This window comes from Scyliorhinus torazame, chromosome 17, assembly GCF_047496885.1.
Source record: "Scyliorhinus torazame isolate Kashiwa2021f chromosome 17, sScyTor2.1, whole genome shotgun sequence".
In the NCBI taxonomy this organism is placed as follows: domain Eukaryota; kingdom Metazoa; phylum Chordata; class Chondrichthyes; order Carcharhiniformes; family Scyliorhinidae; genus Scyliorhinus; species Scyliorhinus torazame.
The window spans coordinates 149394096-149410327 of record NC_092723.1 but is presented as its reverse complement, the minus strand read 5'-3'; the positions used below and the strand labels follow the sequence as shown (position 1 = coordinate 149410327).

Sequence of the window (16232 nt, the reverse complement as noted above, 5' to 3'; positions counted from 1 at the left end):
CCTTGCTGAAAACATTTTGAAACAAATTATTCCAATAATAATCTTTATTGCCACAAGTAGGCTTACATTAACACTGCAATGAAGATACTGTGAAAAGCCCCTAGTCGCCACATTCCGGTGTCTGTTCGGGTCCGCAGAGGGAGAATTCAGAACGTCCAGATTACCTAACGAGCATGTCTTTCGGGTTTTGTGGGAGGAAACCAGAGCACCCAGAGGAAGCCCACGCACATACGGGGAGAACGTGCAGACTCCGCACAGACAGTTACTCAAGCCGGGAATTGAACCTGGGACCCTAGAGCTGCAAAGCAACAGTGCTAGTCACTGTGCTACCGTGCTGCACTGTTATTAGAGGAATTGGGTTGATTATGGTATGAAATGGAATATACTTATTCCACATTATCAGTCTTAGCAACTGTAGTGTAGGTTGCATGGAGTTTAGGGCTGCCAGCATTGATTGGACAAAGAACTTTCCAACCTCAATATGATATAAGGACAGGTCCTCCGAGTGCCGCAATGGGATGGTTTTATTTTTTATTCCAGCTATTCAACATAAGAACTAGGAGCAGGATTAGGCAATTCAGCCCCTCAAACCCGTTCTGCCATTAAATGCGATCATGACTGATTTCCTCTTGGCCTCAACTCTACTTTCCTGCCTGTTCTCCATAACTCTTCACTCATTACTAATTATAAATCAGTCTGTCTCCTCCTTAAACTTATTCAATGTCCCGACATCCACCGCACTCTGGCATAGCGAATCCACAGATTCACTACACTTTGAGAAAAGTAATTTCTTTGCATTTCTGTTTTAAACCTGCTACCCCTTACCCTAAAATTATGACACCTCATTCTAGATTGCCCCACAATCTGCTCCACGTCTTCTTTGCAATACCTATTATCATCTTATATATGTCAATTGGATCTCTCAACAGCTATCTCTGAGTTCATTATTCAATTAATATTAAATACACAAGAAGTGACATATTTTGCATTTCTTTATTATTTTATAAATTTAGAGTACCCAATTCATTTTTTCCAATTAAGGGGCAATTTAGTGTGGCCAATCCACCTACCCTGCTCATCTTTGGGTTGTGGGGGTGAAACCCACGCAAACACGGGGAGAATGTGCAAACTCCACACGGACAGTGACCCAGAGCCGGGATCGAACCTGGGACCTCGGCGCCGTGATTCTGCAAGGCTAACCCACTATTTTGCATTTAATTGAGTTATGGCAAGTCACATTTATCTCATTAAGGTTTTTGTCAGTTAGAGAAAATTCTCATCATCTACCGCTGCGGCAGAGTTGAACAGTGACCCTGAAGACACAGTTTTATCTCCCACATCTTTTCTCGAATGTGGAGGCAGACAGCATGTCAATACTCTCAGCAAGTTAGTCTAATGCCATCCCCTCTAGTTTTGGTGGCAAGTAACCCTATGAATGCAGCTTCTGGTCCAAAATTACATTTGTGCTATGCCAGCACATCAGTACTGGCTGTGCAGGATTCTATTTTGGTGAGGTTATTTATTAATGCTCACAGGGAGCACGTGCCAAAAATATGCAGGGTAGGCAGATTGTGATGCCCATAAACGTGCCTCTCGCAATGCTTTATTTGACCTGAATGCTCCAACTAACACCCTTTAAAGGCATCATCAAACACTTTCAGGTTAATTGCTCACTGATTTCTATTGGCGGTTACTGTGCTAGTAGATGTGTTTGGAGGTTTCTTCTGCTACTTACGGATTGTGGAATCTATAAAGAGTGGTGTAGCACATGGTGAAGACTTTGCCTCCGACGGGATTCTGCTCAGATCATTTGCTCCCAGTTCTGGATTCTGTAGTTACCGAGCCCATTGGCCTGCAGCACGTCAGGGAGAGTGAGCTGAGGCAAAGCACAGAAAGGCAAGGAGGGAGGAGGAAGGGAAAGAGTGTTTTCAGTGGAAGGCCATATCCACCCAGGGTCTTCAGAGACCAATTCTCTTATCTTACCCTCATTGAGAAGCAGTGCTTGTGCTGTTTCCACATCACTAAGCAGATGCTCACTGAAATCTTCCCTCTGTTGCAGGTAGGCATGCTATCTCAGAGAAGGGTGAGGATAGCATTGACCGGAGATAGCTGTGGGCATGAACTTCTTCAGCCTAGTCACCTTCCAGGCCACATCTCCACCATCTCACACTTGCATAATGGCGATCACACCTACAGATGAGAAGCCATATTCTCTCTTTCCATAGAGAGGCCTGATGAAGCAAACACATGGCTTTGCTGAGATCGAGAGCTTTCCCAAGCTGCAGGGCGCCACTGCTTGCCACATGACACTTTGCACGTAAATTCAGAGGTGCAACACAATCCACTCCCTCAATGTCCAGCTGCCGCGCAGCAGTAATCAGTGCACCAGGCAAGTGAATGCCCAGTAACCTGGCAATAGTTATGATGCCACTTTACTGCGCCATCAGCTGTCTCAAGTAACCAGAGGGTTACTGCCACAAGTAACCAGAGGGTGGCCGGTGGGCAACAAAGGATATTTGCCGACAACCTGGTTCATAACACTTAAAAAAAAATTTACAGTACCCAATTTGTTTTTTCCAATTAAGGGGTAATTTAGTGTGCCCAGTCCATCTACTCTGCACATCTTTGGGTTGTGGGGGTGAGACCCACACAGACACAGTGAGAACGTGCAAACTCCACATGGAGAGTGACCCAGAGCCAGGATTGAACCTGGGACCTCGGCGCCGTGAGACAACAGGGCTAACCACTGAGCCACCGTGTTGCCTTCTGATTCATAACATTGAGTGTACAACCTCAGCACATGCAGGCAGCATGTACATGACAGAAGTGATGTTGCCCCTCAATATGTCATTGGGAAGACCACTGCAGCAATGTTTCTGTTGCCTGGATCGGGAGGAGCTGGATGGTAGTCATAGAATCATAGAACCTACAGTGCAGAAGGAGGCCATTCGGCCCATTGGGTCTGCACCGGCCCCTGGAAAGAGCGCCCCACCAAAGCCCACACCTCTCCCACCCTATCCCCCCAACCCAGTAACCCCACCCAACCTCTTGTCACTTAGGGCAATTTAGCGTGGCCAATCCACCTAACCTGCACATCTTTGGACTGTGGGAGGAAACCGGAGCACCCGGAGGAAACCCACACAGACACGGGGAGAAATTGCAAACTCCGCACAGACAGTGACCCAAGCCGGGAATCGAACCTGGGACCTGGAGCTGTGAGGCAACTGTGCTAACCACTGTGCTACTGTGCCCCCCTAACCACTGTGGTACCATGCCTCCCTAGTCTACAGGGCACCTGTCTTCTTGATTCACCATGGTCTGTGTTGTGGGCCTGCACATCAAGGTACAGCTCTTACCAGCAGTTGTGGAAGATGAAGTGGAAGAGGAGGTACATGAGGAAGAGAGGCGGCAATCAATGCAGTCAATTTCCAGTCACGGTATCCTTTATTGGCTTAACCAACTGCGGTAACAAAATCCCAAATCCTTATTCAACAACAGTCCCACACCATGGGCGAAATTCTCCCCAAACGGCGCGATGTCCGCCGACTGGCGCCCAAAACGGCGTCAATCAGACGGGCATCGCGCCGCCCCAAAGGTGCGGAATGCTCCGCATCTTTGGGGGCCGAGCCCCGACATTGAGGGGCTAGGCCAACGCCGGAGGGATTTCAGCCCCGCCAGCTGGCGGAAACGGCGTTTGTTGCCCCGCCAGCTGGCGCGGAAATGAAATTCGGGGCAGCGCATGCGCGGGAGCGTCAGCGGACGCTGACAGTTTCCCGCACATGCGCAGTGGGGAGAGTCTCTTCCGCCTCCGCCATGGTGGAGGCCGTTGCGGAGGCGGAAGGGAAAGAGTGCCCCCACGGCACAGGCCCGCCCGCGGATCGGTGGGCCCCGATCGTGGGCCAGGCCACCGTGGGGGCACCCCCCGGGGTCAGATCGCCCCGCACCCCATCCCCAGGACCCCGGAGCCCGCCCACGCCGCCTTGTCCCGCCGGTAAATAGGTACTTTAATTTACGCCGGCGGGACAGGCAATTACTCGGCGGGACTTCGGCCCATCCGGGCCGGAGAATCGAGCGGGGGGGCCCGCCAACCGGCGCGGCCCGATTCCCGCCCCCGCCCAATCTCCGGTACCGGAGACTTCGGCAACCGGCGGGGGCGGGATTCACGGCGGCCAACGGCTATTCTCCGACCCGCTTGGGGGGTCGGAGAATGACGCCCCATATTCCTCCCTGTTACTGACAATCACCTCTTGGATACAGCTTTGAAATAAAAGTCACCACAAAACAAACATTCCAAACCAAATTTATCAATCAAATCATCCGATATTCCAGACAACTGTTAATTAATTGCCCTTGTGCATACCTTTCGTGCCTGTCTTCAAGAGAGACTTTGCATGTCCTGGTGTTCATACACAGTGCCACCTCAGTGGTTGCTCTATGGCTGGTGAAAGGCTGCTGACTTTCATTCAGTGAGGCCACAGAAGGCCTCGGAAAATGATCGGATGAAGCTTTACCTCAGGTCTCTGAATTACTAGTCCAGTAACAATACCACTACGCTACTGCCTCCCCCTTCACATTACTTCTTTACTTTCTTGTTGTTTTTCCATCTCTTGTCAACCACTGCCTGGTCTGGTAATAGTTCTTGGATGCCTGAAAGGTGAAAAACAGGAGTAGGGTTGTGGTGAGGAGCGTGTGTGTGTGTGTGTAGGGGGAGCAATGATGCACATGGGGAAGCTAGAAATGTCAGGCAATTTGAAGTCAGTGTATCAGATGAGATCGATAGAATGAGGGGGAAGTGAGATGTGAGGGGGTGTATCAACATCTTCTTGATTTACACGTTTGCAGCCTCACAGAGACATATAGGGGCTTGTAATGCAGAACAATGCCAGCAGCACGGGTTCAGTTCCCCTACCGGCCTCCCCGAACAGGCACCGGAATGTGGCGACTAGGGGCTTTGCACACTTCATTGAAGACTACTTGTGACAATAAGTGATTATTATTATTAGTTTTACCACACAGAAAGAGGCCCTTTGGCCCATCATGTCTGTGCCAGAACTCAAACATCCATATATTCCAATCCCATTTTCCAGCACTTGGTCCATAGCCTTGAATGCCATGATGTTTAAAGTGCTCATCTAAATACTTCTTAAATGTTGTGAGGGATCCTGCCTCTACCGTTCTTTCAGGCAGCGTGTTCCAGATCCCACCATCCTCTCGGTGAAAACAAATCCTCAAATCCTCACTAAATCTTCTGCTCCTTACCTTAAATCTATGCCCCCTGCTTATTGACACCTCTACTAAGGGTAAAAGCTTCTTCCTATCTACACTATCAATATCCCTTTTTTACACCTTGATGAACCACACCAGTGGTTGTGGTGCAGTATATTTTGGTCTGTTCCACATTACACGACTGGTTGTGATTTAACCTGAGGATCATCACGCCTCAGGCTAGGGGCAAGGGTGAGAAGGGCCTTCATGAATAACCTCAGCCAGTACGGGAATTGAACCCGAGCTGCTGTCCTTGCTTTGAATCACAAACCAGCTGTCTAGCCAAGTGAGCTACTCCGGTCCCAAAGACATTTAAATACTGTGGCTACAATAGCGGGTCAGAGGCTCGGAATCCTGCAGCCAGTAACTCACCTCATGACTACACAAAGCCTGTCCACCTTCTACAAGGCACAAGTCAGGAGTGTGCAGTGATACTCCCCACCTGCTTGAATGAATGCAGCTCTAACAAACTCAAGAGGTTCGACACAATGCAAGACAAAGCAGCCCGCTTGATTGGCACCCCATCCACCATCTTACATAAGAATCAGGAGCAGGAGTAGGCCATCTGGCCCTTTGAGCCTGCTCCGCCATTCAATGAGATCATGGCTGATCTTTTGCGGACTCAGCTCCACTTTCCCGCCCGAACACCACAACCCTTTATTCCTTTATTCTTCAAAAAACTATCTGTCCTTATATTGAAAACATTTGATGAAGGAACCTCAACTGCTTCACTGGGCAGGGAATTCCATAGATTCACAACCCTTCGGGTGAAGAGGTTCCTCCTAAGCTCAGTCCTAAATCAACTCCCTTTCCTTTAGATCTAACAAGCTTACCTCTGTAAGCCCCAATTATCACAATCTCTGACATCGCTATCCTGTTAACCGCCCCATGATCTCCAACCCCCAAACAACCATGACCTCTGATTCCGCAAGACATCCCATGATCTCCAATGCCCCACTACCTCCCAGCTATTTCTCACTCCTCTGCCTTCACTCGCCAGGATCCAAACTTTGGCTTCCCATCCAACAGGCCACCTGCAAACCCACTGAAAGGAAAATTTAATGATATCTCACATTCAAATCCTGCAGGCATCCTTACTTCCAGGTCTCTTGTAAAAAAATTCCTTTCCCTTCTCTCTTCATTGCCCCCAGCAAAAATTGGGGCCAGTGTATCAGTAGTTTTAAGTTAACAGCAAATTTTGTGTGTTATTTTCTCCATAACACATTACACGAAGAGCAAGAACAGTCATAAAAGTTAAAGTAAAAAGTTAATTTGTGATAGTTCCAGATGAGCATAGGCTGCTTTCCCCTTTGAAAGGGAGGAGTGTTGACTGATGGTGATTTAACCTGAGGATCGCCAGACCTTAGGCAAGGGGCAAGGTTGAGAAGGTGGCCTTCATGAATAACCTCAGCCTTTGTATTGAAAAAGGATATTTATGCCTAAGACCATAAGGCAGCAGAATTAGGCCATTCGGCCCATCAAGTCTGCTCCGCCATTGAATCATGGCTGATGTGTTTCTCATATCCTTTCCCCTGCCTTCTCCCTGTAACTTGCCTTCTCCTTACCTTCTCCAGCCCTCTCCTCCAAATTTGTTTGAATTCAGTCTGAGCCTGTTTAAAGAACTGGGGCGGGATTCTCCGTCGGCTGACGCTGGAATCGCGAAACGCGATTGGGCGGAGAATTGGTTCTAACGCTAAAATCGCGGCAGATGCCTATTCCACGGCAAATCGCCGCCTCGGCAGCGGTGTCAATGCGCTCCAGAACGCCCATACAGTAAACATTGTTTGCTTATCATTAGTGGGCCTGACCCAGTATTCTCCGGGGCCTCCGCGATTCTCCGCCTCTGATGGGCCGAATTCCCGATGGCGAGGTTCACTTGTGCTTTTAAAATCATGAAACGGGTATCGTGGCTGATGAGGGAGAGAGAGGGCTTACAGAAAATGTCCAACATGGCCATAGTTTGCTGACAGTTGTGTCCTTGGCCAGGAGGCTTCTGCCAGGGCTGGGGGGAGTAGCACGAGGTGGCCAGCAGGTGGGCAATGGGTCGGGGTGGACGGGCATGCCGCGGACTGCCCACTGTGAACTTAGGGCCACAGGTCATATGGGTGTTCCCCCAGGGCACTCCCCGAGGTACCCTCTGGCCCGAGCCGACCCATCAGCATGATGGCCGCACTGCAGCGCAACCAGAGTAATCTTGTTGGCTGGGATGAATGTGTGCGGGGAATGTAATATATATATATATGTAGCTGCAGCTTGTCAGCCTTCCGAGTGTCAATCACGGACCCGGCAAATTCCTCACCGTTTCTTATTGGAATCGATTGTACTCCACATGGCTCCAGTGCTAACCCCTCCACAGTCGCTGAATCGGTCCAGGTTTGGTGTCAGTTTTGCTGTCATGGAAGTCTACAAATCCCACCCCGGTGGCAACACTTAGTCTCAGGAACGAAGAATCCTGCCCATGTTGTTTTGCAGTTGAGAGGACATATTTGTGACACAGAATTGCTTGTTATCCTTATCTCAGTCACATACATTTCATCAATATATTGTAGGTTCAGTTTTTTTGGAAAGCCAGAGTGCTAAGTGCCTATCAATCAGAAAGCAAAAAAGGGTAGAGGAAAGGAGAAAAGCACATTTAAATTTCCAATATTATACTGCTCAACAGTCACAGTCACAACTGTAAGAACTGAATGCAGAATAATGGGGTAATATTGAAACTTAGGAGATGGAATGTCAATTACTGAAAGTCTGGCCATAGTTTGGTCTACCCTAGTTTATGATTACTTGTGCCTGCAACAAAAGGTTTGTTGAGGTTCTCATCTGAATCGCTAGCTTGCAGCACTATTTTAGGCACCTGCCCACTAATGTTTTGCTGGTTCTTAGCTGGGAAACTAAATGGCAGCTTCAAACTGAGCAATTGCTATGAGAACATAGACTTGGTGAGTTTTCATCTGGAACACTGAATGGTAACGTCATTCCGGGCAAATGCAGGGAAAAACAGATTTCCCAATATGCTTCACCTCTTGGCTGATTACCAAGCAGTTATGATAGAAGTTGTGTTGCACTCTGCAGCTCAGAACATGCCACTGTTCTGCTCAAAAGAATGGCAAAATAGATAAGGATAAATCTGGGTTAAAGCAGGCTAAGTAGGCACTAATCAGCTCACTGGTTCACAGAGCTTATAACAAGGGAATACTGGACATCCATCCAAGAAAGCCTGCCAGCTGACCTGTGGCTCACCAGTGAAGAAATGAATGCAGGGTCTCTCTACTCATCTGAACATGGCACAATGCTCAGTGGCTAAGAGAGACAAAGTAATGAATAAAGATTGAAAATGAACAGGCGTTATAAAAGATCGGTAGGCTCCACCAGTTTGAGTAGTTGAGAGAGGAATCTTCATTTGGCACTGTTCAGATGTACGATGAAAAGAAAACTGGCTCATCTGATTGTAAAATGGTGAGTGCAAATAATTAAATAGCTGAAAAATCAGGAGTTGCAAACACAGCAGAGTGCTTCGAACTCAAAGGTAAAAGGTGTTCAGATATTTCACAAGAATGGAGAAGGAAGAAATGAAGACCGAAGGCATGTTTACTGAGCTACGTAAATAAAATACTGGAAAAGCATGTGTAAAATCTCTCTTTCCCACTCAGGCAACTTCACATACCTTTATGTGGAAGACAATGACTGTCTGGATTTAAATATGCAAAAAGCAGACTCCTGGCTCACAAAATGGAAACAAAAGGGGTGATCTTGCCGACAATTTCTAGCAGAGACTCACCGTTCAGCTAGCCTTCTCCCATTCCACTCCCTTTCTCTCACCCTATCAACATATCTTTCTATTCCTTTCTTGCAAATGTCCTTATCTAATTTCCCCTTAAATACATCGATGCTATTTGCTAGAAAGTGACTTTTCTGGGAATTCCTTTCCTGTGTGGATCTTGTGTCTGCTTGAGAGTCAGGACCAGTGGTTCCTGTGGTCGTGCGGCCCCTTTAAGAAGGCGGGCTCGATAAACCATGTGCCGGGCTCGGGGCCAATCACGCGGGAGCGCACAAACCCTGACCAAGAGGAAATTTGCGTGGGGCCCTGGGAGGAGAACCCCGGGCAGTGTGGACCCTGTGTGTTCAGAACTGTCATATTGTGTTCTTTGCATGTTACTTATCTGTCTTTGCCTTTCATCAATAAACTCCTTGTTAACTACTGGAAGCCTCCAGTGTGTGTGTCACGAGCCACTACAGTTCCCATTTGTTGCAGTCAGCCATCACTGTGACCCCAACGTGTACATTTTATGCAATGTAGACTTTCAGTTCAAATGGACAAAAGGGCAGTGGAAGACAATAGCGGCCTTTGAAATGTGGATGCTCAAACCTATACTTAAAACTCCTTGGAGAGACCTCAAGACAAATTTCAAGAGTTACTTGAAATTGCAGAAGCAAAAAGAATTCTACAACGTGTCATCTAGAAAAGCAAATGTCAGTCATTTGTCCATTTGATCAGAGCTGAAAAGTTACAGACATCTCCTCGAGGGCAAAGTGGAGAGCAGCAGAAAGAGCGGTCGACCGAGACATAGATGGATGATGGATGCCACAGAGTGATTGCAGATGAGCTGCAGTGGATGTATGATGATGGTACAAGACGGATGCACTTGGCATACCATGATAGCAGATGTACACGCAAGAGTAGCTTACAAGCAGCAGCAGCAGACTTTTGGTTCCCAACCACCTCCAGTGACATATGTCCCCTGATCATGTAAAGCTAGACTGCTGTGCACTGGTGAATGAATGGGCCACCACCCTACCAGGCCGCCCCCGGATGGATCCACGCCGAGGTCCCGCCGGGTAAGAGCAGGTGTCAACGGCGGCAGCGGGACTCGGCTTTTTTTGCGTGACCGCTCGGCCCATCCTGGGCGGATAATCGGCGGGGGGGGGGGGGGGCGCTCGACCGGCGCTGCGCCAACGCCAATGGCTCCGATTCTCCGCTCTCCAGCGTCAGGGCGACGTGGCGCGATTCACGCCCGTCCCGGCGATTCTCTGGCCCAGGGTGAGAGAATCCCGCCCGCTGTGTGTGTGGGGGGGGGGGGGGGGGGCTGCAGAATGTCCCACCCAGTGCCTGTTATCATAAGGAAACTTCTAAATTGTGCAATTCTCTCCTCCAGATTCTGACTGTCAAATACCAGTGTAATAGCCTAAGGGGTGGGGATAATTATGGTGTCAGTCTCTCAGATCATTGGGTATGGGAAGTCCTGAGGTCTGGACCATGCCAGCAATACTCCAATCTGAGCAGCCAGCACAGGGAGGTCTTTAATCAAGTGGCATTACGTCCCACAAAGTTCAGTAAGTTTGAGGTTGCCGAATGATGCAGCTGGAGTACTTTTTTTGAAGTAGTGTGAAAGGAGAGGCTCTTTTTAAAACTTCACACCCCTACCTGATGTTCTCCTGGCATTCCTGTACCATGCCACCCCTCCCCCTGCCCAATATCCCCAGGTAGAACAAAGTATGTCATGTTATTGTGTGCCTAAGGTCGGGGAAGGTCAGAGTGATGACAATTTGGTTATTGTGCTCAAGCATTCGATGTGCTCAGCTTAACTAAAGATCCACGTGGAATAGATAACCCTACTGCCAAAGGGCCTCATTGACTCAATGAACAAGAAGGTAATTTCAGCGTCCTGAGGAAGGAAGCAGATAAATTCAGTCAATGTTGCTCACAAGGACATAATTGTTGGGGTTCTGTGATGTTGCCAATCACACACATGAGATCCTGAGCAATCAGGCAGACTGGATGCATTTGAAGATAAAATTTAAGTGAAAGCTGAATAACTACATCAAGTAGAAGGGAAGAGAAGGATTTATTGAGGGTGAAGTAAGATGGGAGGAGGTTCATTTCGGGGCATAAGGATCGGCATTTACCGGAGAAGAAACAATGGAGTGAATTCTCTGCTTCCCCAGCCGCGTGTTCCTCGGCAGCACACCGTCGGCGGCAGCGGGATTCCCCATTCTTGCCGCCGGCCAATGGGATTTTCCATCGTAGCCACCCTCACTCACGTGTGGGATGGCACTGCTGGCAGAGAATTCACCCCAACATAAAAAATAAGAGGAGGAGACCATATCATTCCTCAAGCCTGCTCCAACATTCTACACGATTATGGCAGATTTTCTACTTTAACTCCACTTTCCCGCTTGCCCCCCATCACATTCCTTGATTCCTGAGAGATCGAAAATTTACCTATTCATGTAAGGCCAATTGGCTTAGATCTGTGCTGTAAAAGTTGACATAATTCGGGCTGCACGGTGGCGCAGTGGTTAGCACTGCTGCTTCACGGCGCAGAGGACCCGGGTTCAATCCCGGCCCTGGGTTAATGTCCGTGTGGAGTTTGCACATTCTCCCCGTGTCTGCGTGGGTCTCACCCCCACAACCCAAAGGTGTGCAGGTTAGGTGGTTTGACCACTGTAAATTGCCCCTTAATTGGAAATAGTTTTTATAATTGACATAATTCAACGTGGTGTTGGATTGGTTATCTCATGTTGTTAACTTGTCAGTTCTAATGATTACAGAGTCTGCTCGCTAGTTTAATTAATATTCAGTGTCTGTTCATACTGACAGTGTGGTAGATGACCTGAAAGTCGAACATCAGAGCTGCTTAGAAACTGTGTCAGCCGCTACCACCTAAATGTATTATTGAGCTGTCAACGGCCCAATTGAGAATCAACCTTGGCTCTCTTGATCCAGGCAACCGTTTACCACTGTAGCATCCTTTGTACCCGAAAACAGTCCCCGACAACTTTCCACCCCAAGTCATAAAGTCACAAAGGTCTACAGCACAGAAAAGGCCCTTCAGCCCATCATATCTGTGCTGGTCGAAAGCAACTACCTAAGTATTCTACTCCCATTTTCCAGCACTTGGTCCATAGCTTTCTCTGCCTATTATAGGCCCCTAATGCATAACAATGGTAGTTCCAGTCTCCATACTCTGGCATCAGGAATAATTTTCCTTGTGGAATTTAGGAGGTCATCCTAACCTCCCTAGTGAAAAAGCGAAGGAATCAGATCAGTTTTATTAAACGCCCTGCTCAATATGAAGCCAGACAGTTGAGATAAAAGTTACCCCGTTAGTCTGATAATTAATGAAACCACAACTATAAAAACTATGGCACTGAACAACTGCTTAGCACTTCGTCTCCATTTCTTGAAATGGAACTGGGATCCCAGAAGTGCTGGGAAACTCAAGGACAAAAGAAATCTTCCTTCGACGAGTACGTTTACAACTTATAATGTAACTCTGTGAAGGTTTTTAAGACTCCCGCTTGGCAAAAGAGAAGTTTACTAATATTTGTGATGGTTGAATTAGTTGTGATGGTTGGCTTAATCTATGAGTCCATGAAGAGCAGCAAAAAAAAAAATACAATTTTCATTTGTTAAATCATGAAAGTTGCTTTCTGAACTCTGTCCAACCTCCTTAAGAATCAAATGTTTGTAATTTTTAAAAAAAAAATACATATCTGATTCTGATAACTTATCCTCTACAGAATTCAGTGCCTGCCAAACATTACTTAATGATCGGTGACATTCAGAACAATTCAGACTAGACTTTCTCACTCCTGAAGACAGGATTGGAGGTTGGGGGTGGGGAGTTGGGCTCCCTGACACAATCCTGTTGTTAGGGAAGTTTCCCAAGTGCAAGCTGGGGAAAGCAGGCAATTAAGATGATTTTCCAAATTAAAGGTGATATTTTGGTCTCCCCAGTCTACTGCCATTGCCAGAGTAACCTCCTCAGCATGAGTAGTCCACACACTCAACGGAAGTGCAGGCTGAAAGGCGATCAGTCCAGAGACTTCATACCCCATTGATGGAGCCTTGAGCTGTAAATACTGCAATTGTGCTCAAATCCATACCAGCGGAGGAGTTTCCCCTCCATCTGGACGGTCTTGTCAGTCTTTAAATTGTTCATTCCCATGCTGGCTGGCGAGGGCAGCACCACATTGAGGTGCCCTCATGGTTCCCAGCCTACCTCCTCTTCCAGTGGAACTGCTGAGGTACCAGGACTGCCAGTTTCTAATTGAGCCTGCCGCATCGAGAGCCTGCCCATCATCCATGATTGGTTAGTGAGCAAGGAGATAGTCAATTAACAGGACGCCTCCTGGAAGGTTGCTGAGAGGCTAGCAAGTGTGATCTTGGGACCCCAATTTGGTCCAGAGGCATGTGTGAAAACTCCTGCCTCTTCAATTCAACGTTCATGGTCGTATAAATCACAATTACTTTCCTGACGTTAGGTAAGATGTTTCACCGCAAGAGCTTGCACCGTTTTGTATGCTGTGTCATCTTCCACGATGAACCAAGGCCGGAATGTACTCATCTGGAGAATGCTTCCACCGTCTCAAATTATTTGCTAGCTTTTTAATAATGCACTCACCCGCCATAGGCTGGTATGGGAGGAGGGGGTGCAGCTGCGCGAAACGTGTTATAAACTGTACGTCCTCGACCCCTCAGATGTGCACCTCGGTAGGCAGCAGCTGCAGTGGCGGCTGGGTAAGGGAAACCGGGAACTAAAAGAGATAAAACAGAACATTTCAATTTCCTCAGACAGTAAATTATTTGTATGCACTTTGCTAACAAAACCCACATATCGAAAAAGCAGCACAAAGTTGCCTGAGATGTCCGAGGCTACAAGGTAGTCATTAAAAAAAGAAGCCCATGCAAATCATCAACGCCGTCATTTCAGTTGAGAGGCCCCTGCAGCATTTGTGATAGTCCCGCACAAGATTCCATACCGGTCCAGGAGAGGTTTTGATGGGGCAAAAGTAATTTTTGTCAAGTCGATTGCATATAACTAAAAATCATGTTAAAATAGTCAAAGAAGTCAATTGTATGATGTATCAATGTGGTGCACGTGTAATTTGCTTACTTGTTGCCTTAATATAATCAAAGATTTTTTTTTTCCAAAAGCAACAAACGTTAAAATGCATTTTATACAGAAAACTCTTCTACTTAGATTCCAATCTCCAGAAGCAGATAGCAAGATGTCACTGTTCCGATGGATCTTACAGAATCCTACAGAACATGAAATAATGTTAGGCTATGCAAGGCTCGTTCGATAATGGAACACCTTCAAATTGTTAGGAGACTAGCAGAACACTACATAAAATCCAAAATGCAGCATTAATGTTCAATAGATAATTGAATCAAATAATTTCATACACTAGCCCAAAAGATCAGAAGAAATAGCAGGTGTAGGACATTTGGCCGACAGAGCCTGGTTCACTCAATAAGATCATGGCTGATCTGATTGTGACCTTGACTTCACTTTCCTGCTTGCACCCCATAATCCTTGACCCCCATGTAAATTGCACCCCATAACCCTTGACCGCTTTGTAGATCAAGAATCTATCTAAGGTAACTTTAAATATATTCAATGATCTCTGGGGAAGAGAATTCCATAGATTAATGACCCTCTGAGAGAAAATATTCCTCTGCATCTCCTTCTGAAATGCGAGATCTCTTATTTTTAAATTGTTATCCCTCGTTATAGGGATCCTCCCAGCATCTATCCTATCAAGCTTCATCAGAGTCTTATACATTTCAATATGATCACCTCTCATTCTTCTGAACTCCAGCGAGTGTCGGCCCAACCTGCTCAATGTTTCATAGATAACATAGAACATACAGTGCAGAAGAAGGCCATACGGCCCATCGAGTCTGCACCGACCCACTTAAGCCCTCCCTTGCACCCGATCCCCCTAACCCAATAACTCCTCCTAACCTTTTTTGGGCACCAAGGGCAATTTAGTGTGGCCAATCCACCTAACCTGCACATCTTTGGACTGTGGGAGGAAACCCACGCAGACACGGGGGGAGAACGTGCAGACTCTGCACAGACAGTGACCCAGCAGGGAATCGAACCTGGGACCCTAGCTCTGTGAAGCCACAGTGCTAACCACTGTGCTACCGTGCTGTCCTCAGAAGGCAAACCCCTTCTGCCTAGCAATCAGCCTAGCAAGCCCACTCTGAACTGCTTCCCGACCACGTGAATGAGGCCGGCTCACAAAGAACCTGGTACAACTGTTGAAAAGGTAATTGTGCCATTGAAAAAGGCTGAACCGTAACAGCAAAAATATCATAAACCACTTGAGGAACAAAAAAAAACAATTTGCGTGACCCACAGAATTTTGATCTCTCTTACACACGGATTCTAAATTAGTAATCCCATCCTGCATAATTGAAAACTGGTTTGTATAACTGGATTTTTATCAATTTCAATGAGTATTTCTCCAAGGCTGCATGGATCAATTTCAGATATGTCATGGCTCTCAGCAAGCCAGAGCAGTGATTCAAACCAAAGACTTTTCCAGCAAGGCAACCATTTTACTGATCAAATTACAATATGACAGGAGAGATTTTGAAACCTTATCAGGGGTCCTGTAGCTGTTGCGGAGAGATTTATTTTTTGGCATTATTGGTGGACGACAATGAAGACAGATGAACTTAAATCCTCCAGAAACAGATAAACCATGGACTAGTTTATTTTCCTTCTTATTTCTTCTTCTCTGATAACACATAGGGGTAGATGTTTGTCTTCACTGCCTGGGCAGTAATCTAGCGGAGTAGATTGCCCACCTTTGATTGAATTTCACTGAACAGTGCAAAGAACTCTAAGGGAATTACAGAGATAAATGACTGGACTTTGCATATTCTACATCAATTATGTTGAACATTTTCTTTAAGCAGCAGTTTTACATTTTGATGCTCATTACAATATATGTTACATTTCCGACCTCTTCACCAGAAAATAACAATGTAAATAATCTGTATGAATTATTCAGCATATAATACAGCAGACAATTTTGTGATTGCTTTCAGGACAAATGATAACATCCCTGGTTAATGCAAGAAAATGCGGAAAATGAAAAGGTACTTTGGGAAACACTGAGACGATACCTGCAAGTCGGTAAACTGCGTAGATTAATACATTTGAATGAAC

The 16232-nt window shown here is 46.7% G+C and overlaps 1 protein-coding gene across 21 annotated transcripts in view; it reads right to left on the bottom strand.

Annotated features, from left to right (window-relative positions):
- The window catches only part of rbfox1 (RNA binding fox-1 homolog 1), a 2508969-nt gene that overhangs the window by 51558 nt on the left and 2441179 nt on the right, over positions 1-16232 (bottom strand). For all 21 annotated transcript variants that reach the window (XM_072481254.1, XM_072481261.1, XM_072481255.1 and 18 more), the window contains one exon: positions 13668-13800. In XM_072481254.1, the coding sequence (XP_072337355.1) occupies positions 13668-13800 (133 nt within the window). The remainder of the gene's footprint in view (positions 1-13667; positions 13801-16232) is intronic.